Source organism: Podarcis cretensis (genome assembly GCF_951804945.1).
Source record: "Podarcis cretensis genome assembly, chromosome: 9".
Lineage (NCBI taxonomy): Eukaryota > Metazoa > Chordata > Lepidosauria > Squamata > Lacertidae > Podarcis > Podarcis cretensis.
In genome coordinates this window covers 5449931-5472536 of record NC_137178.1, presented here as the reverse complement: position 1 = coordinate 5472536, position 22606 = coordinate 5449931, and the positions used below count along the sequence as shown (strand labels likewise).

At 45.2% G+C, this 22606-nt stretch overlaps 2 protein-coding genes across 2 annotated transcripts in view; one reads left to right on the top strand and one right to left on the bottom strand.

Annotated features, from left to right (window-relative positions):
* Nucleotides 1-18999, bottom strand: part of DNAAF9 (dynein axonemal assembly factor 9) — an 83531-nt gene extending 64532 nt beyond the window's left edge. Inside the window, exons 1-2 of the mRNA XM_079990727.1 lie at nt 18840-18999; nt 9528-9607 (exon numbers count right to left, since the gene is read on the bottom strand). Of these exons, the coding sequence (XP_079846853.1) occupies nt 9528-9607; nt 18840-18934 (175 nt within the window). The 5' untranslated portion in view covers nt 18935-18999. The remainder of the gene's footprint in view (nt 1-9527; nt 9608-18839) is intronic.
* LOC307224190 (kyphoscoliosis peptidase-like) overlaps nt 1-22606 on the top strand; it is a 281232-nt gene that overhangs the window by 89444 nt on the left and 169182 nt on the right. The window lies entirely within an intron of this gene.

Below are 22606 nucleotides of genomic sequence, written 5' to 3'. Positions count from 1 at the left end.
AAACACCATCAGAGCACTCCTGACATATGGTTGTCAAGCCTCTGCTTAAAGACCTCCAAAGAAGGAGACTCCACCACACTCCTTGGCAGCAAATTCCACTGTCGAACAGCTCTTACTGTCAGGAAGTTCTTCCTAATGTTTAGGTGGAATCTTCTTTCTTGTAGTTTGGAACCATTGCTCCGTGTCTGCTTCTCTGGAGCAGCAGAAAACAACCTTTCTCTTTTTTTAAAAAAATGATATTTATTAAATTTTCCAATAAAGACATAAAAACAACAACAACAACAATAAAAACAGACACAAAGACAACAAGTATAACTTTCAAACCTTATTTTCTCAACCTAGTTTCACCGACTTCCTCATACCTCACCGTTCTGTATTCTAATTTCATTATCCCATCAGCAAATCCATACCCTTATTTCCCAAATATTTTTTTACCACTTCCATTCTTTTTCATACTCGTCGTCTCTGAAAACCACGTTATTTTAAATCCATGTCAATCTAACATTCATTAATCTTATAATATTTATTAAGATAGTCCTTAAATTTCTTCCAATCTTCTTCCACTGTCTCTTTCTCCTGGTCTCGGATTCTGCCCGTCATTTCTGCGAGTCCCATGTAGTCTGTCATTTTCATCTGCCATTCTTCCAGAGTGGGTAGATCTGATGTCTTCCAATACTTTGCAATAAGGATCCTTGCTGCTGTTGTGGCATACAAAAATAAAGTTCTGTCCTTCTTTAACACCACATGGCTGACCATACCCAGGAGAAAGGCCTCTGGTTTCTTCAGGAAAGTGTACTTAAACATCTTTTTCATTTCATTATATATCATTTCCCAGAAAGCCTTAATCCTTGGGCACGTCCACCAGAGGTGGAAGAATGAGCCTTCACTTTCTTTACACTTTATTCTCTGACAAGTGGTAGATTTTTGCAAGCTTGACTGGGGTCATGTACCACCTATAAATCATTTTCATAATATTTTCTTTCAGGGCGTTACACGCCGTGAATTTCATACCGGTGGTCCACAACCTTTCCCAGTCAGCAAACATAATGTTATGACCAATATCTTGCGCCCACTTAATCATAGCTGATTTGACTATTTCATCCTGTGTATTCCATTTCAGCAGCAAGTTATACATTTTTGATAAATTCTTAGTATTGGGTTCTAACAGTTCTGTTTCCAGTTTGGATTTCTCCATCTGGAAGCCAATTTTCTTATCCATCTTATATACCTCTAGAATTTGATAATAGTGAAACCAATCTCGCACTTTATCCTTTAGTTTCTCAAAACTCTGCAGTTTTAAATTACTACCCTCCTGTTCTAGAATTTCCCAATATTTCGGCCATATACAATCCATATTAAGTTTTTTCACAGCTTTTGCCTCCATTGATGAGAGCCACCTTGGAGTTTTATGGTCCAGTAGGTCCTTATACCTAATCCAAACGTTGTACAATGCTTTCCTGACAATATGGTTTTTAAAGCCTTTATGAACCTTGACCTTGTCATACCACAGATATGCATGCCACCCAAAGAAATTATTAAAACCTTCCAAATCTAAAATGTCTGTGTTCTTAAGAAGCAGCCAGTCCTTCAACCAGCAGAAAGCTGCTGACTCATAGTAAAGTTTCAAGTCTGGCAGGGCAAATCCCCCCCTTTCCTTTGCATCAGTTAAAATCTTAAATTTTATTCTGGGTTTTTTGCCCTGCCAGATAAATTTAGAGATATCTCGCTGCCATCTCTTGAAACACTCCATCTTATCAACAATTTGCAATGTTTGGAACAAAAATAACATTCTAGGCAATACATTCATCTTAATAGCTGCTATTCGACCAGACAAGGAAAGCTTCAAGTTTGACCAGATTTCTAGATCTTTTTTCACTTGGTTCCAACATTTCTCATAATTATCTTTAAATAAGTTCAAATTTTTAGCTGTCATGTTAATCCCCAAATATTTTACACTTTTAACCACAGTTAAACCTGTTTCAGTCTAAAACCTCTCCTTCTCTCTTACTGTTAGATTTTTCTCTAGTACCTTTGTCTTAAATTTATTTAATTTAAATCCTGCCACTTGACCAAACTCTTGAATTATTTCCAAAACCCTTTTCGTACTAGATTCCGGCTCTTGTAATGTAAGTACCAAGTCATCTGCAAATGCTCTCAATTTATATTGTCTCGCTCCGACCTAAACCCCTTTAACCAGCTGATCTTTCCTTATCATGTTCAGCAAAACCTCCAGGACCAAAATAAAAAGTAGTGGGGAAATTGGGCACCCCTGACGTGTCCCTTTTTCTATCTTAAGCTCTTCAGTAATTACGTTATTTACTATTAACTTTGCTTTTTGTTCAGAATAAATTGCGCCTATACCGTTTTCAAAACCTTGGCCTACCCCCATCCCATGGAGATTCTTCTTCATAAAGGTCCAAGAAATATTGTCAAAGGCTTTCTCCGCGTCCACAAATATCAGAACAGCTTTTGTGTTAATATTAACTTCTAGCATTTTCAAAATGTCTATTATATTCCTTACATTATCTGATAAATGTCTTCTCGGGAGAAAGCCCGATTGGTCCCTATGGATCTCCCCCATTAAAACTTTTTTCAGTCTTTTAGCTAAAATGTCAGCAAAAATTTTGTAATCCACATTTAATAGAGAAATTGGGCGGTAGTTCTTGAGTCTTTCCAGTCTCTGTCTTCGGTATAAGCGTGATAAAAGCCTCTTTCCACGTATCAGGTGCTTCTTTCCCCTCAAGAAATTCATTACAGACTCCCTTCAAAGGTTGTATTAGCCATTCTTTTAACGCCTTGTAATATTTGGAAGTCAGTCCATCAGGCCCCGGAGATTTGCCCAGTTTCACGTTTTGGATGGCATCTTCTATTTCTTGTTCAGTTATTTTCTGATTCAGAAGCACTTTGTCTTCACTTGAAATTTCCTTCATCCCATTTTTCTCCAGAAATTGTTCTATGTCAATGTCTTTTTGTGGCCCTTGTGCGTATAATTGTTTAAAGTATCTCTGGAAGCAGCTTCTAATTTCAGTTGGATTATTAATGTTCTTTCCATCCACTTCTAAATTTGTCACTGTATTTAGTTTTTGTCTCTTCTTTAATTGCCAAGCCAAAAGTTTCCCACATTTATCAGCAGATTCAAACGTTTTCTGTCTCATTTGTTTAATTTTCCATTCTATTTCTTGATTCATCAGTTCCATATATTGAATTTGGTGTAATTTAATCTCTCTCAAGATCTCCTGAGACTTTGGTTTTGATCTCAATTTCTTTTCTCCTTCTTTAATTTTTTCTAAGATCTTATCCTTTTTCTCATTTTGGCTTTTCTTTTTTATTGCATTTTGTTGTATCAAGAAACCTCTCATAACCGCTTTGCTTGCGTCCCAGATTATTCTTTTTTCCACGTTGGTCCTCATGTTAATCTCAAAGTAGTCTCTTAATGTTTTTTGGGCCTTTTTACAAAATTCTTTGTCTCTGAATAATGTATCATTCATCCTCCATCTGAAAGTGCCAACTGTTGTTTGATTCATCTCCATCTTCACGGCGTTATGGTCGGAGCAAGTTTTTGGGCAGATTTCCACTTTTTTTATCTCCGATGCCAGTCCTCTAGTAACCCATATTTGGTCAATTCTAGTCCAGGTAATTTTGGATTCAGAAAAAAAGGTTCCTTCTCTTTCAAGGGGATTTTTTAATCTCCAAATATCAACCAAGTCCATATTGTCAGTCATTTCAAAGAAGGTTTTTGGTAGTCTTCCGTCCTTAGAAATTACTTGTCTTTGTGCTTTATCCATGTTTGTAGAAACAACTCCATTCATATCTCCCATCAAGATTACGTTGAAGTCCATATAATCCAGCAAAGTCTCATGCAACTTTTTGAAGAATTCAGATTTGCCTTCATTCGGTGCATAGATTCCTAAAATCAGAAATTTCTGACCTTGAACTTGAATTTCAATTGCCAAATATCTTCCTTGTTCATCTTTAAATATTTGTTTCGGCATCAATCTGTCCTTTGCATATATAACCACTCCTCTTTTTTTCACTCTGTCAGATGAAATAAATTCTTGTCCTAATTTCTTATTAATAAGTAGTTTTCTATGTGTTCTTATCACATGTGTCTCTTGCAGGCAAATCAAGTCCAATTGTTTCTGTAAAATATGAAAAACGTTCTTCCTCTTCCGAGGAATATTCAGGCCATTGCAATTCCAGCTCAATAGTCGCAGAGCCATGATGGGGTTATTTACTTACTCCTCCTACTGCTCCCAACCGTTGCTCTTCCTCTGTTGGTGGCTGTAATCCAAATGATAGGTTTGCTAGATCCAGTAGTCCTTTTCCTGATGTTATAGGCTCCTCTCCAGATTCCGCTTCCTTCACCAGGTCCTCTTCGTGGTCTCTCAAAAATTTATCTTTGTCACTCGGTGTCTTTATTCTGACTTTCTTTCCTCTGTATTTGAAAGATAGGCCTTGGGGGAATTCCCACCTAAAGAAGATTCCGCTTTTTTTCAGTAGCACGACCAGATCTTTGTAATCCTCTCTTGCATCTAAAATGGGCTTAGGAATATCTTTGAAGATCTCCACGAAAGAATCCTCAATTTGCAATGTATTTTGATAGTGCAAATTTAAAATTCTATCTCTTTCCTCCTTTGATCCCAAAGAAATCAAACAGTCTCTTGGCTTATTCTTTTTTTGTCTTATTCCAAGTCTAAATGCACTCACAATCTTGACCTCCTCCCCCTGCAGGCCCTCTTGCCAAAAGTCAGAAAATTCTTTTGTAAGAAAGTCCACCAAGTTGTCCTGCTCACTTTCTGGCACGAATCTCAATCTTAAGTTGCGATCCCTCCTTTGAAGGACTATCATAGCAAAGGATAAATCATGGTCCGCCAGCTTCTTTACAACCGGTGGTATTTTTCCCTGCGTTTCAGTTGCAATCTCCTTTGCCTCCTCAGCAATCTTTTGAGTAGTAGCTGATTCTTCTAAAAGCCTCCCAATATTTTGGGCATTAGCAATCACTTGAGTTCCCAATTCCTTTAAACTGGAAGTATTCAGGTCAAGTTTTTTTGAGATCTCAGCTACTTGTTTACTTGTATCAGTCCCTTGTTTCGTTAAAAGTTCCAGAGATTCATTTATTTTTCCAAGAGCTTTCGTCAAAGCATCTTCTGCAGACATAGTTTTAGATTTTATTTGTGAGGCCGCAGCTGCTCCTATCACTGAGGCCCTTCTTTGCTGTGTAGTACTGCAAGTTTTGCCGGATCTGAGGGTTTTCTCCTGAGCCAGCTCTATTTTTCCTTTACCATCTGCCATGCCACTATCAGCCAGGCCAAGGTCAGTCTCACACTCCTAGATTTGTTTTTACTAGTAAATTTCCAGTGGCTCAGCTTCTAGTTGCTCAGTTGTTTCCCACAAAGTTACAGTCTCCTCTAGGGGGGGGGGAATTCCCAACTTGCATTCACAATTTTTACAAAAGATATATTGTCTCAAAGTCCCCCCCCATCTCTTCTTCAAGGGAGAAAGAAACCCCAGTTCCAGCACTTTTTAAAAAATAGTTACAATTAAATAACAGTCTAAGTAAAAGTTCTCAACACTGTATCTTTCAGAGTTATTTTCAGGCTCACTTTTTTGACAGTTCAGAATTCTTTTTCCCTTCTTACAAAGCAGTCCGTTCCCAGGATACAAAAGACAGTGGGTAAAGTTCAATTCTCTCCTTTCATGCAGGTTATTTAGCTCAGTAACAGTTCTCCCTCACCGCTCCTGCCCGCTAAGCGAGGGGGTTAAATCTTACTTGAACAATGGATTTGTTATTCAAATGCAATCTTCAAAGGTTTCAGCTTAGTACTCTCTTTGCTTTCTTCTAACTACAGTGCGGTAAGGCAGACTTCCTTTTTGTACCTTTCCCGTGGTGGTAAATCTTTTAAATTTAGAGTCCAATTTAAGCCTTTACTCCTACTCACGAGTAGATGCTTTCAAATCCAATTTGCCAGAAGAAATCAGCGCTCTCCGATAATGGCGATGCGGCTTCGCTCCACAGACTGGGTAGCGGCTCTCAGCACCGCGCTCCCCCCGACACCGTTCCGGAGCCTTTAAAAAGGCTCTTTCGCAGTCCGGAGGGATCGCAATGGTACCCGCCGAGCCTCCTTGTTTACAGGCTTCTCCACCTGTAATTTTTAAGGGTCCCCGCTTCGCCGTAGCTGCAGGACCCAAACCCACGGAACAGGCTTCTCCCGGAGCTCCGGGAAAAGTCCGCCATTAATCGCTGGCGCCGACCGGAAGTCCAGAAAACAACCTTTCTCCCTCCTCTATGTGACATCCTTTTATATATTTGAACATGGCTATCATATCACCCCTTAACCTCCTCTTCTCCAGGCTAAACATGCCCAGCTCCCTTAGCCGTTCCTCATAAGGCATCGTTTCCAGGCCTTTGACCATTCTGGTTGCCCTCCTCTGGACACATTCCAGTTTGTCAGTGTCCTTCTTGAACTGTGGTGCCCAGAACTGGACACAGTACTCCAGGTGAGGTCTGACCAGAGCAGAATACAGTGGCACTATTACTTCCCTTGATCTAGATGCTATACTCCTATTGATGCAGCCCAGAATTGCATTGGCTTTTTTAGCTGCCGCGTCACACTGTTGGCTCACGTCAAGTTTGTGGTCAACCAAGACTCCTAGATCCTTTTCACATGTACTGCTCTCAAGCCAGGTGTCACCCATCTTCTTTTGTGCCTCTCATTTTTTTTGCCCAAGGGCAATACTTTACATTTCTCCCTGTTAAAATTCATCTTGTTTGTTTTGGCCCAGTTCTCTAATCTGTCAAGGTCGTTTTGAAGTGTGATCCTGTCCTCTGGGGTGTAAAACCTAACCGCTTTTACTGTTAGAAAGTTTTTCCTGAAGTTTAGCTGGTATCTCCTTTCTTGTAACTTGAATCCATTGGTACAGGTCCTACCCTCTAGAGTAGGAGGAAACAAGCTTGCTCCATTTCTGTATTCATTATATTTTAAACAAAACAAATTAGGAGCTACAGCAGTCCTCCTGGATTGTCAGTTTTCTTCACAGCACTCAGTTATTTTTTACTAGAGTTTTAGTTCAGTCTCCACAAAGCCTCTTGTCACATTCCTGGTGTCCTGCAAATGGCTTTAACTTCAGAGAGTATCAAAGTTTGGGTTAAGCCACCTGAAAGCAACTTTCTGGTTAGGGTCCAGGCAAGCGCCCTTCTGCATGGCTTAGATTTCACCGAGAAAGCCAGGGCCAGCTAGAAGTGGCACATCATGCAAACTGCCAAGTTTCCCCCCCAGGGATTCTTAAATTGAGCCTTAGTCTGCTTAAGGCTCTGCCGTTTCCCTTACCCACAGAGATTTCTCCCTGACTCATGGATGGATAATATACAGTGCCCAGAATGTTTAACTACTCAGACAAAAACATGCATTTTTTTCCTTCCAAGCTGCAACTCATTTAATCCTCCCCTTTCCAACCCATCTGCTAGCCAGTCCTTGGTGCATGTTCACAATTAAACACAACTCAAGTTCGCACATAAATTTTACAAACTTGAAACTCAGAAGAAGACAGTGAAAAACAAGCCTTCTTCTAATGATACATTTTGGAATGAGGACGGGGAGGGAGAAAGGAAGCAGGAAAGTGTCTCACATCCCCACTCACTCCACCGTCAGCCTTACTCATGACTATCCAGGAAGCATGACGAGATTGCTTGAAATTTTTCCAGCACTGCCTGCATGTTTAGAGACAAATCTCTCAGGCAAAGTCACATTATTCAGCCTCCAGTACTCAAGAGAGATTCACTCTTTTTTGTAGTACAGTCATACCTCGGGTTACAGCCACTTCAGGTTGTGTTTCTTCGGGTTACGGACCGCCGAAACCCAGAAGTACCGGAACGGGTTACTTCTGGGTTTCGGTGGTCGCGCATGCGCAGAAGTGCCAAATCGCAACCCGCGCGTGCACAGATGCGGGTTGCGAACGCTGTGGGTTGCAAACCCACATGGATCACGCTCACAACCCAAGCGTCCACTGTACAGTGGTACCTCGGGTTAAGTACTTAATTCATTCCAGAGGTCCGTTCTTAACCTGAAACTGTTCTTAACCTGAAGCACCACTTTAGCTAATGGGGCCTCCTGCTGCCACCGCGCCGCCAGAGCACGATTTCTGTTCTCATCCTGAAGCAAAGTTCTTAACCTTGAAGCACTATTTCTGGGTTAGCGGAGTCTGTAACCTGAAGCGTATGTAACCTGAAGCATATGTAACCCGAGGTACCACTGTATCTGTCTTTCAACAACGAAGGCTGCTCCAGCTATGCAGACTGCAAGGCTTGTCTCACTCAAGTCTGTGGCTTGTTCAGCATTCAAGCATTCTCCCCCCCCCCCTTCATCCTCTGACCTGTCTTCCATGTCCCAACACCACTTCCCTTGCTCTGAGCCTTCCTCTTCTGAGGTTTCCCTAACAGGCATGGCCAAACTTGGCCCTTCAGGTGTTTTGGTACTACAATTCCCATAATCCCTGACCACTGGTCCTGTGAGCTAGGGATGATGGGAGTTGTAGTCCCAAAACATCTGAAGGGCCAAGTTTGGCCATGCCTGAAGGGTGTTCACTGGCAGAAGCCGCCCACCATTCTTCACCATCTAGCCAGTCCCTGACATCTGATTTATTTTATCCGGGGCTCTGCGCTCCTTGAAGCAGCAAACGCACTTCTTTCCATTTCCGCACACTGGTCTTTTGGGGCAACTGCAAATGGGAAGGGCCAGTTTCAAGCCCAAGGACAAAAAGCCAGGCATCTCCCTACCTTACCTTTTCAATTAGAGATGCCAAGGATTGAACCCAGAGCCTTCCAACGGCCAGCATGCTCTCCATCACGGAGCTACAGCCCATCCTCAATGTTTGCCTTGTCTCCATGTGCTTCTTAAAGGTAAAGGGGTAAAGGGACCCCTGACCATTAGGTCCAGTCGTGACCGGCTCTGGGGTTGCGGCGCTCATCTCGCTTTATTGGCCGAGGGAGCCGGCGTACAGCTTCCGGGTCATGTGGCCAGCATGACTAAGCCACTTCTGGCAAACCAGAGCAGCACACGGAAACGCTGTTTACCTTCCCACCAGAGCGGTTCCTATTTATCTACTTGCACTCTGAGGTGCTTTCGAAGTGCTAGGTTGGCAGGAGCAGGGACCGAACAACAGGAGCTCACCCTGTTGCGGGGATTCGAACCACCGACTTTCTGATCGGCAAGTCCTAGACTCTGTGGTTTAACCCACAGCGCCACCTGCGTCCCTTATGTGCTTCTGAGGAGACCACTAAATCCTAAAAAGTACATGGGACTTTGGCATTAGCCAGAGATTTAAAACTGTGTGACCTCTTCATTCCATTCATTTCTAAGGGGCTCCACGTTCAACTCATCAACACATTTCAGCTGCTAAGGGCAAGCAACATTCCTCAAATGCTTGAGCCCTCTTTGAATATTTCTAGGATCCTGAAACACAACTTCTGGCTTTAGCTTGCACATTTCAATAATGCTGTCGGTGCACTTTAATAACTAGGGAGAGCTTACCCAAAATGCACAGTATTCCATCTGGCTGGGATTTGCTGCTCTGCGTCAGGATGTTCTGAATTTGTCGAAGGCGGCTACAACTGCGAAGAAAAACGGGAGACGGTTAGAGGCGATGCTTAAAAAGGACGTCAATCTGTTGGGAGCCAAGGCTTGCTGAAAGAGATCTGTCATCTGGCAAACCAGTACTGTACCAGCAGTTCTGAAACTGTCAGTATTCATATACACTTAGTAGAAGCAGGCCTTTGCTCTTTCCACATCATTTTGCAAAAAGCTCACTCTGTCCCCAGCTATCAGCCCACTCACTTTTCCTCTGTGATTTCTGCATCATCACTTTAAAGCATTTCTACTAGTTGGATGAACTTATCTTCCACCTTTTGTGCCTGCTGAAAACAAAAGTATTTTTCACTCAATTCAGGGCACTTGGCAAAGTAGGCGATAGATATCACGTGGGCAGCACGGCTGCCACCAAAACACCATTTTGCCACCAAGAGGTCACCGACACATTTGTGCACCGGAACTCATGCTGAGCGTCCACTGCAAGCCAGGGTGTGCCTTGTACTGGCTGGCCTGTGAGGTCCTGAGGATTGGCTTTCTCTTTGAGTACTCCCTGGAGGAGTTTCATTCCTAATCTGAATTGCAACACATTCCCTTTGATCATAAACACCAAGTAACCCTGTCAACAGACCAGTGCATGATTTTACTCTCAAGCCACACTAGGGTGGCCAAACAGGCAAGCCTTGACATGCAAAGAGTTGACCTTCATTCTGGATGGAAAGAGCTAACAAACATAATGCAAGAACAGCCCATAAAACTAGCAACAGAGAGTTATGGCTATCATCCACCTCTTGCATTCATCGGACGAAGTTCAGAACTGCATGGGCACGTCCAACTGGACTTCCCCCCTTGCAATGAGGGGGCCCTCCATATTTGCCCCATTATTGGTTTTTGAAAGACAGTTTGTGATGTGGGAGACCAGAGTTATGGGAAAGTGTCAAAAGTAATTATTACTTCAACCATTTATATATTGCTGAATTGCAATCATCTCTATAGACAACCACAGTTAGCTGTGAGGTCCCCGGATGACAACCATTATCTAACATTTGCAAAGCCTGATCGTTTGATCAGCATGTATACAATTTGCTATTATTCAATTATCTACAAGGCGGGAGCACAATGGAGCCAAATGACTATTCCCTTTGAACCTGGATCTTATATAAAATTTCTTTTAGATCTGTGGGCATGATTCTTGTTGGAACTTTCAACCAAATCCATCTCCTTTCACCCCAGGTTCCTTTATAAATGATTCCTTTAGATTATATGAATTCACGACTATGATACAGTGGTGCCTCGCAAGACGAAAAGAATCTGTTCCGCGAGTCTCTTCGTCTTGCGAAGCAACCCTATTAGCGGCTTAGCGCTATTAGCGGCAAAGCGGCTATTAGCGGCAAAGCGGCTATTAGCGGCTTAGAAAAAGGGGGGGAAAGCGAAAAAAATTGCAAGACTCACAAAACGTTTTCGTCTTGCGAAGCAAGCCCATAGGGAAATTCGTCTTGCGAAGCACCTCGAAAAACGGAAAACCCTTTCGTCTAGCGGGTTTTTCGTCTTGCGAGGCATTCGTCTTGCGGGGCACCACTGTATAAATTTGCCTAGTCTACTCTTTGTGCAATTATGAATATATAGTCATTTTCAAAATCAGTTATCTTCTCTTGAAGGTCCATACTGTCTCATTAAACGTATGGATATAACTATGGCCGACATCTATTGTTTTAAAGATCTCAGTAAGTATGTTGGGGAGCATATGCAGTCCATGAACCAAGCATAACCCAAGGAAGAGTGTATTGGATCAGAAACAAGTACTTCCCATTCATTTATTTCACCTAAAACAGCAGGTGAAACGGTTATCAAAATAACACATAGGGGAAAAATAATGCTGTAATTCTGAGCAAACAGCATTATATACAGGCTTAGAGGAAGGGGGTTTTCCTGTGAACTTCCCTAACTGAAAAGTTCACAGTCAGTCAGCTGGATGAGCTGCTGGCCTGGTTAAGGAGTCACTGACATGTTTCTTCCTGTTTATGCAGAAACAGCATCCTGCGCACAAAAGAATTTGCTTGCAAAGTTGACAAGCCAACAGCACAGTTGCAGCAAGGAGATCAGGCATAGGCAAAATTGGCCCTCCAGGTGTTTTTGGGACTACAACTCCCATCATCCCTAGCTAACAGGACCAGTGGTCAGGGATGATGGGAATTGTAGTCCCAAAACATCTGGAGGGCAGAGTTTGCCTATGCCTGCACTAGACCATGGGATGAAGGTGCATGCTCAATGTCTGATGGTGCAGGAGAAGATAGACTGCACATTATTATTATTTTAAAAAATGGGGTGGAGAGAAACAATAAGCAGGTGTGTAAGTTTATGGATGGTGTGGGGAAAATGAATAGAAAGAAGTTTTTCTCCCTCTCATTTAGTACTGGAAGCTGGGATCATCCCATGAAGCTAAATGCTGGAAGAGTCAGTACTTCACATAGCAAAGTTAGAACTCGCCACCTCAAGCGGCAGTGGTTCCTTACTCCCCTTTTAAAGCTATATCGGGGGCCAAGTCATGGAGGATAAGGCTATTCGTTTATTGATGGCTTCACACTTCCCGCAACATCAGATGGTGCATGCAGTGGTGTAGCGTGGGGGGTGCAGGGGGGGCCAGCCGCATCGGGCGCAACATTGGGGGGGGGCGCGCTCGCACTCGCAGCTCTCTGCCCCTACCTGGCTCACTCACTCTCTCTCACTGCAGTGCTGGCTGTGCGAATCCGATCCGAGCTGCTGGGTCTCCGCCCACTGTGGAGGGGGAGGGTGCCAGGCGTGCGTTGCGGTGCGGAGCGGAGAGAGAGCGAGGGAGGGACTATCTGGGGGAGGGACAGTGCAGCGGCCACCCAGCGCAGCGCTGAGTGCAGAAGAGAACCACACCCGACCAGCCCAGGCAGCAGCAAGAAGAAGCTGGCAGCGGCGGCAGGTTAGGGGTTAGGGGCGCAATTTACTTGCCTTGCCCCGGGTTAGGGGGCGCAAATTACTTGCATTGCCCCGGGTTAGGGGGCGCAAATAACTTGCCTTGCCCCGGGCTAGGGGGCGCAAATTTCTTGCCTTGCCCCGGGTGCTGACAACCCACGCTACGCCGCTGGGTGCATGGCTGGGAATACTAGTTGCTGGGGTACAATGGGAGAGGGCTATTGCCTTCATGTTCTGCTTGAGGCCTCCCCTTGGGGGATGTCTGGACAGCTATTGTGACAACAGGACGCCGAACTAGGAAGGCCTTTGGTCTGATCCAGCATGTCTCTTACGCTCACTTGTTCCATGCTTTAAGTAAATGAGGAAAGTATTGCACAGATCTCTTAGCACTGGAGGTTAGTGGGGGAAAAACATTTCACCATCATTTCCTAGTTCTATATTGTACAGTGGTACCTCTGGTTATGTACTTAATTCGTTCCGAAGGTCCGTTCTTAAGCTGAAACTGTTCTTAACCTGAAGCACCACTTTAGGTAATGGGGCCTCCAGCTGCCGCCGCGCCGCCGGAGCACGATTTCTGTTCTCATCCTGAAGCAAAGTTCTTAACCTGAAGCACTATTTCTGGGTTAGCGGAGTCTGTAACCTGAAGCGTATGTAACCTGAAGCGTATGTAACCTGAGGTACCAGTGTATGTAACCTGAAGCGTCCAGAGTGCGTTCCTCCTCCAGGTCCGGAGGCAGCTGTGGGACTGGCTTGCAGGGTATTTATATTTTTCAAAATATAGTCCGGCCCCCCACAAGGTCTGAAGGACAATGGACCAGCCCCCTGCTGAAAAAGGTTGCTGATCCCTGACTTAAGCTATTTTCAGTACATCTACTCTGAGTATGATTAACACCAAATACTGCCCTAACAAATTTATTGTGGCTGAAGTTTCTATGGAATAGAGTCCATTTCATCAGATGCACTCAATGTTGTTTTCGCTTGGCAGAGATATATAACAAAAGGGTGGAGAGAGATGTTTTTGGAGATATCAACAGAGCCAGCCGGCAAGAAGCGTGTCTCACTTTCATCTCAAGTCTTTGTGCGGATAAAGTCAGCCAACAGGCTGTGCTACATTTGATATGGATGGCCGCAGCGCTATCTAGACTGCCTGGGAAAAATAACACCACACCTATGGGTATAGGGAGGTCAAGTGAGCTAGCAACAGTTGTGGACTTATTTGCAAGGGTGCTTTAGTTATCCATACTAGGGGTGCAAAAGAAACCGGGGTGCTTCTTCCCTCCAAAAATCCATTCTGTAGCAAAGGGAAGGGCAGAAGATAGGGCAAGATCTACTACTGGATCACTGGGTGATCTGTAGTAGATCAGGGACTGAACCTGGAACCTTCTGCATACAAAGAAGATCCTCAGGCACTGCGCCATTCCCCGGAGAATCCAGTTAGTAGATCTCGGGGTGTCTAGTAGACACTGCAAGTCAAAAGTCTCCCTTCCCCTGCTGCAGCTGATATTGCGGTGAAAGACTCCTATAGGAAGAGGCTTCCACATAGCAGCTTCTATCCCTAAGATCAGATGCCAAGCTGGAGGAAAAGCAATCCTAGAAAAGAACAGGGAGAAGTATGGTGGTGGGACTGCCCAGGTCAATGGTGTGGTTGCAGCCTAGGAGACCAGCAAAGAAGGGAAACCAAAGAGAGATGAAAAGGGATATGTTTGACAAAGAGAATGAACATCCAAGATGCCCACAGAGTCAATTCAGTTCAGGATTGGAGCGAACCAACATATGGGTTGAGTGGAAGAGGTATGAGTTGGCCATGGACTAAGCACGGACCCTTATCTTGCTATAGCTCCCATAAAGTCACTGAGTAGAGAGGTGGTCTGGGAAAAGAGAACACACATTTGAACTTCAGCAGAGATCTGAACATGCTTCTCACAACTCCAGGCCCAAACTCAATGCTATATCCACCACTCCACTCTCAGCAGCAAAGGGAGCATGCAAAGAATGGAAGGGTATTTATTATAACTGAGTAGGACTGGTTTACTGAGGCCTGGAAGATCTCATTAAGGAAAGGACACCAGCCATGTAGACCAGGGTGGGCTTGCTAGAGAGACCCCGTATGCAGGAAGGAAGGAGACACGCCATTGTAACATTCTTCTGGGATCCAAATGTCTTCACGGTTACTGTCATTTGAAGAGGGAATTTATAAATTTAAATAAGCTCTCATGCTTTATGGGAGCTGCGCATTCAGCGGTTTAACGGAATTTTATTTAAGGAACATGGAAAATGTTTCCCTTTCCCTTTTGACAGGCAGCCAGGGCTTTTGGTTGTTTGCGTGCCAAACTCTAGCTCCAGCCCGCTCATTTTGAAGTGCTTGAAAGAGACACAAGAAATATCATCTTGTGACATTTCTCCAGTTGTAGCATAGGAAGACAGGCACAGAGAAACACAGCCAGTCTTTGTGCAAACACTGTTATATTTGCTCATTTAGCAACCCAGGAAGTACATTTTCTGCAGTGAGGCAACTGCTTCTCTCTTAGCACCATTTGATTTGCAAAGTACCGTTAAGTTAAACAAGGAATGGGGGGGGGGGTGGAATTGGAATGGAATGCCACTGCGATCTGGGAGGAGAATGTGAACAGATGACATTCTAAGGGGCGGGCAAATGTTGCAGGCTGCTCACTACTTACATCTGTTTCTCCAGAACAAATCCCCAAGGTAGCTCTGAAACAGCAGCTCCTTTCCCAAGGTCATTCGCTCGCTAAGCTAATAGAGCTTCATTAGAAGCCATTTGCTTGCTTGCTTTTTTTTTTTTTTTTAAAAAAAAGCTTAAATAATCAGAACTCAGAAGAAGAAAATCAGAAGCCAAGTATTGCATTCTTTCCAATTACTTGAACAGGAATTATTTGGAGACGGGGCTTTTCTCACACAAACAACTGTAAAACACAGGCCTGCAGACGATTCCCCCCCCCCCCCTTAGGCATCTCCCCCTTACGCACACACTTGTGACTAATTTAATTTGCCACCCCATAAGAAAGAGGAATTTAACCTTCACACAGGCAGCCATGTAAACATATTGCAAAGAGAAAGGCTGCTATTCTTTGTGCCTGTCTGGGAGGGCTTAAGAGGCATGCGCACACACACTTTTAAGAATTTGATCTCATCCTCGCTTTGTGGATTTGCTATGAAAGGAGAGGGGAGGCTGGGAACAAAAGAAAAGATGCTGGAAAATATTTTCACACGTTCCAAGACTCCAAAGGGGTATCTCACCAAAATGCCTTGGCTTTTATTTTAGCCTGCTTTAAAGGATGCATTGCCTTGTCTTTGCAGTGGTACAGGACCTCATCCAGCTCTCTGCAAGCGTATTTAAATGTCATTGTGTTCAATATTCCAGTTCATAATATTGTTGCCCAACATACTCAACGTTCATCCAAATGACAGAGGAGAAGCAGCGGTTCCAAAGGACGCCTGCTTTCACTGCATTCTGTCCTTACAATCTCTCCCCGAAAGCATATCCTCTCTACATCTTTTCCCCAAAGTAACCACTTCAAACATGCACCCTCCCAAACTGCCCCATCCTAAAGTCCCATCACCACCACAAGCCACCTCCTTATTAGAGCCTCCACCAATCTGACGTGTCCCAAACATTCTGAACCCACCACCACAGCTTTCTCCACCTCCCTCCATCAGCCTATTCTGCATGAAGGATGGGGAAACAATCCAAGAGCCTTCTTGTTCCCAAGTCTTTTTTTCAGCCCCACACCAACATCAGCCATTTTCCATCACACTCTTTGACTCTGAACCCTCCCTTGAAGACCTTCTGTCTTGAAACTGTACTGGACCCAAGGCATCCAGCCAAGACTCCTCTCTCCTCAACCCATGATTCTATGATTTTTGCCTGCTAGATTGATAACCTACAACTCGAAAAGGTGCCAGGAGAGCTCAATTCATCCACAGGGCACTCACTGCTTACTGGCCCAGACACTGCAACACTCGCATAACTCATCCTGCTAGCTGCCTTCAGTAACTGGTATCTCAATGCACATTTATCTCCAACCTTTGTTATCAATCTAACTACTCAGCCACATAGGGGTTGGGCCCTGGGCAAACTCTTAGCCCTCTGAATACACTTTGGCGGGGGGGGGGGGCAGGGGAGTGGATGGAAGAATAACTAGGAATTTGATCTACTACCCTAAACTTGCCTGGAACCCAAATCAACAGGATCTGCTCCCAAGGGTATGCTCAGTTGAGCTAGCAATGAAACTTTAAAGTTTTTGAATTATTTGGTCCCTGAAAAGGGGTGCCACAAAACCAATGTGAGTCCTTACGGAGAGGGCCAAATGCAAACTGGTAAGCCAGCTCCCCAGTCTTGCATCCACACCCTTCCTGCCTCTGGGTGCCCCCTATGCTTCCTAAAGGTAAAGGTAAATGGACCCCTGACCATTGGGTCCAGTCGTGGCCGACTTTGGGGTTGCGGCACTCATCTTGCTTTATTGGCCGAGGGAGCCGGCGTACAGCTTCCGGGTCATGTGGCCAGCATGACTAAACCGCTTCTGGAGAACCAAAGCAGTGCACGGAAACGCTGTTTACCTTCCCGCCAGAGCGGTACCTATTTATCTACTTGCATTTTTTGTGCTTTCGAACTGCTAGGTTGGCAGGAGCTGGGACCGAGCAACGGGAGCTCACCCCATCGCGGGGATTCGAACCTCCGACCTTCTGATCGGCAAGTCCTAGGCTCAGTGGTTTAACCCACAGCACCACCCGTGTCCCTATAGGCTTCCTACCCCACACCAGTTTCCTGTATTCTGTAAACATCTACAACAAAGCCCTTACGCTTCCTGGACCCACCACTCAATTCAGGCTCCTTACAACTGTTACTCCCGCCCCCCCCCCCCATATTCTGTGCTGAGGTGACCCCATGTTGGCCATACTAACCTCCACCTAGACCCAACAGCCCCTCTCCTTCATTGACCCTCTGCATATTTCTGCAGCAAGGCAGACGCTCCAACAGAACCCACCTCAGCTCAACCCAAAGCTCATGTCCATCCCCCCCCCATCAGGCCCCTCACCTTCTGCCTGCAGCCCTTCCCCACTCCCTGCCCTGCCTGCCTCAAGCAGCACCTACTGCCAGCGCCCCCTAACCCTTCCCAACCTCAGCTCTTGCCTGCACAACAACTCCCCTATTCCCAATCTCCCAGCAATCCCTGCCCTTATTGACACCCCTAGATATGCTGCATCAGAATGCATCCCACTTCTGTACCAAAGCACCCCTTCCCCAGGCACCCCTCACCCTTCACCTGCACCAAAGCAAACCCCACCCCCCAAATATCTGCATCATGACATTCCCCACCCCACACGACCCTAACCCTTTGACAGTTGTTCAGGCAGATACGATTTTTTTGCAAGGCCACCTCCTTTGTTGCCTAAAGCCACATGTTCTGGCTTTGTTTCATGGGATTTTTGATTTTGTGCGGTGGCAACCTGCCCTGGGACCTTATGGTGGAGAAGAAAATATATACATATACGTGTATATGTGCATGTGTGTGTGTATATATGTATGTATATATATATATATGTGTGTGTGTGTGTGTGTATATATATGTATATATATATGTGTGTGTGTGTGTATATATGTATATATATATATATAGTGTGTGTGTGTATATGTATATATATATATGTGTGTGTGTGTGTGTGTGTATATGTATATATATATGTGTGTGTGTGTGTATATATGTATATATATATATGTGTGTGTGTGTGTGTATATATGTATATATATATATGTGTGTGTGTGTGTATATATGTATATATATATGTGTGTGTGTGTGTGTACACACACAGACACACATATATGCATGTATAAAATAATGCATGCTCACCCCACCCCACTTTTGCACAAGCTTCTCCTCCACTCCCTCTAGACCCCCCCACCCAGGGCAGCCCCACTCCACCCCACCCTCTGCTCCCCTCCCTCCCCTCCCCCCCACGTTCCCCTCCTCGTCTCCCCCCCCGACCCCTCCCTCCCTCCGTCCCCCCTTACCTCCCCGTCCCCCACCCCTCTCCTTTCCCCCTCCTCCCCCCTTGCCCCCCTCCTCTCCTTTCTCCAGACCCCACCCAGGGCAGCCCCAATCCACCCCACCCTCTGCTCCCCCCCACGTTCCCCTCCTCGTCTCCCCCCCCGACCCCTCCCTCCCCCCGTCCCCCCTTACCCCCCCGTCCCCCACCCCTCTCCTTTCCCCCTCCTCCCCCCTTGCCCCCCTCCTCTCCTTTCTCCAGACCCCACCCAGGGCAGCCCCACGGTCACCTCCCCCCTCCCCTCCTCACCTGGCGCTGGGCTGGGCCCCTCCTCGGGCCTTGGGGCGCCCCCTTCGGGCCGGGGGCAGCAGCAGGGGGTTCCGTGCCGAGGGGAGCAGCGCCATTGTCCTGTCCTGTCCGCCCAGCACCGCCGCCTCCGCTTCGCCTTCCCTGCAGCACCGAGCGGCGGAGGGGGGGGGGTGAGGAGCGGGGGACGCACCAACTGCGCCTCAGCTGGAGGGAGGAAGAGGAGAGCCCTTGCCCAAGGCGTCCCCCGCCCGCCGGCTCTTCTCGCTGCGGTCCCCCCTCCTCGCTCGCTCGCAATGGTACGTCCCGACAGGGCCAGCTGTTCCGAGGGAGGAGGAGGGAGGAGGAGAGGAGGCGGGGAACGGCCCGCCCCGCGGCAACCGTTGCCGGGCAACGCGCCGCCTCGCCCCGCCCCCTGGCAACGCGCACTCTCCTTAACGCGGACGCGAAAGAAGGGCTTCCTCTTAGCAACGGCCCTGGTCGTCAGGATGTCGCCTTAGCAACGGGGGCTGCGAGGCTGGCGCTAGGCCCAGCCCTGCCTCGCTTTCCTTATTGTTATTATTATTGTTATTAGCTATTAAATTTGTATACCACTTACACGCTTCATTCATTGATTTTATTATTCACTTTTTTGTCTTTTCACCAAAAAGGCTTAATAAAGAAACAAAAATGTGCATACATATATTAAAACCTGGCAGGGTGGGTATGTGGCGGAATATATTAAAACATCCTGCCGCCTTTGTAGGCAAGGCACCTGAAGATACGTTGTAAAGATATGATTGTTCCACAAACGGAGCCACCACTGAAAAGGCCGTTTTCATGTTGCCGCTCTCCTAGCACTGGATTTAATGCAGTCGAGACAGTTCCCCCGCACAGGGCACCAAGCCCAAAGGGCACAAAACTAAGACCCATACTGAGAAGATCCATTTGGAGACACCAAATGTTGGCTTCGCATGGGACGCCATATTACAAAAGATTATGAAAGTCTGCCCTTGACCCTCCGGTACTTTTGTGGAGGGGGCACACGAAGAAGGGCCTCAGATCGTGATCATGGGGTCAAGGGTGGTTCATATTGGGAGAGGCAGTCCTTAATGTGCTGGGGTTCTGACTTACTTCTGAGTAGTTGTACTGAGGACTGTGCTATATCAAATGAAAGGGGGAGAGGTATTATAAAAGTGTACACCCCTCATGGCACTCCCTTGAATATGTCATATTTTTATTACATCCCTACCATCATTATCTTAATATACACAGTGAGAGAGAGGCTTAATCCACAATAAGTTTGTGTTACTGTAGTTTGCCAAGTGCCATGGGACTCTACCTCTTTGTGGTTTTAACTCAGGACAAAATGCATCACCCATAATATGTCCAGAGGATGACAATCTGAAGTAGGCCACCTTTAGGGTTTCAGGTTTTCTATTTTTTATAATTTCTGCTAAATTGATAACACAGAGTGTGAAAGCATGATATCATCCCTCTTTAGCTATGACTTTGCTAATACAATATTGCTGCTAGCTAACCTGTCGCCAATGCATTAAATAACCTGGCAATAGGGAGCTCTGTGTATAAGATGTAATTCCTAAGAAATTAAATTATTGGAGCCATAAGCTCCTGTAAGCATGCATCAGATCCACAGGCGGTTATTCAGATCATCCTAATCTGAACCACTGCAGAGTTAAATTTAGAACGTCCTGTTATCATGGGCTGGATCTAAACACCATCACCACCAGGTTACACTTTTATTTACAGTTCCTTTCAGTTTATACAGGTGTTATTCTAGCAATAAGCAGTGTGTGTTGGCTGACCTGTGCAGTACTGGGAGTGTTACGTTTTATTAAGAAGGCAGTTCTACAATGGAAATGTTTAAATGATTATTTATACATGCAGGGCTCAAATATGAAAGTTTGGTTGTGTCTAGACTAACCTTGTGAAGAATACAGAGAACATAAAGATTTGATTGATTATGAAAGAATCTAAGGAAGGGAAATTATTGAAGAACAGATGTAAATGCGAGTAAAACAACTAAGAGACGTGTGGTGAATGCGGTGGAAGTCTTTTATAATATTTTAACTGAGATTTATATATTGCAGTGTTTGAAGCAAGAATTTGGTAATATTCCAGGTTATGAAAAGTATTTTTTCTTTTCTTTTGTCTTTTGTCTTTTGTCTTTTTTCTTTATATTTTTTATTTTTCCTTTTCTTTATTTTTATTTTTATTAGTCTCCTTTTGGAACATACGTATATGTGTGTTTACAGTGTTATGTATTGTTCTTTGTTTTTCTTTGTTTAATTTCTATTTTTTGAAAAAAATAATAAAAAAAAATATTAAAAAAATAAAAAAGAAGGCAGTTCTACACACACACACGGTACACAAAGGTTTATTTATTCTCCCTGTTCCAAAAGAAATTTACCTTGGAGAGGCCATTCCATCAAGTCAGGGAAGAATAAATGCTTCTGCAGGAGCAGCAGCAATGTGCAAGATTTGCCATACCATGACACTTCCATGTCCCTTGATGCTGACTAAGCTGGCGAGGTTGGCTGAGCCATTGCCTTTACCAAAGACCCTGCTTCGTAACCTCGGGCCCAGCATCTGACCTACTAACCGCAGAAAGACCCATGCCTCCTTTTCTGTCCAATTATTCAACGGAGCTGAATCTGTGAGCTTGCAGATCTTGTCATTATACCAGCCAAGGGACAAAGGCGTTTTGCCCTGGCATCACCCCAGCAATCGCAGAGCGAGTGTTCGGTTCACAAAGAGGCCTCTGTGTCATCCAGTAAATGTCTTCAGGCTACAGTACTGCCCAAATCTACTCGGCAACGTCCTAATGAATTCAAGGGGGCTTACTCCTAGGTAAGTGCTTATCTCAACAGCTTTCATTGGTGCATCAATGAAATGAGGGTGAGGATAGCTTGGCTACTGTGAGTTATCTATGGGTAACCTTACTTTTAGACCACTGTAATGTGTCCTAAGTAAGGCATCCTTTATAGCTGGTCCAGACACTACAGAAGAACACTGGGTTATAAGCAGGGCATACCCTCCAACATTTCTCCAATGAAAATAGGGATGTCCTATTCCATCATCATCATCACTTCATGATTTATACCACACCTATCTGATATGGTTGCCCCAGCCACTCTGGGCAGCTTCCAACACATATAAAAACATAATAAAACATTAAACATTAAAAAAAAAAAACCTTCCCTATACAGGGCTGTTTCCAGATGTCTTCTGAAGGTTGTGTAGTTACTTATCTCCTTGGTTTGGGGGTTATATAACTCCATACCCTCCAATATTTCTCCGATGAAAATAGGGACGTCCTAAGGAAAAGCGAGGGACACGGGTGGCGCTGCGGGTAAAAGCCTCAGTGCCTAGGACTTGCCGATCGAAAGGTTGGTGGTTCGAATCCCCGCGGCGGGGTGCGCTCCCGCTGCTCGGTCCCAGCGCCTGCCAACCTAGCAGTTTGAAAGCACCCCCGGGTGCAAGTAGATAAATAGGGACCGCTTACTGGCGGGAAGGTAAACGGCGTTTCCGTGTGCTGCGCTGGCTTGCCAGATGCAGCTTCGTCACGCTGGCCACGTGACCCGGAAGTGTCTCCGGACAGCACTGGCCCCCGGCCTCTTAAGTGAGATGGGCGTACAACCCTAGAGTCAGACACGACTGGCCCGTATGGGCAGGGGTACCTTTACCTTTACCTTTACCTTTACCTTTTAAGGAAAAGCGGGACATTCTAGGATCGATTCAGAAACTGGAATGGTTTCTGTAAATCTGGG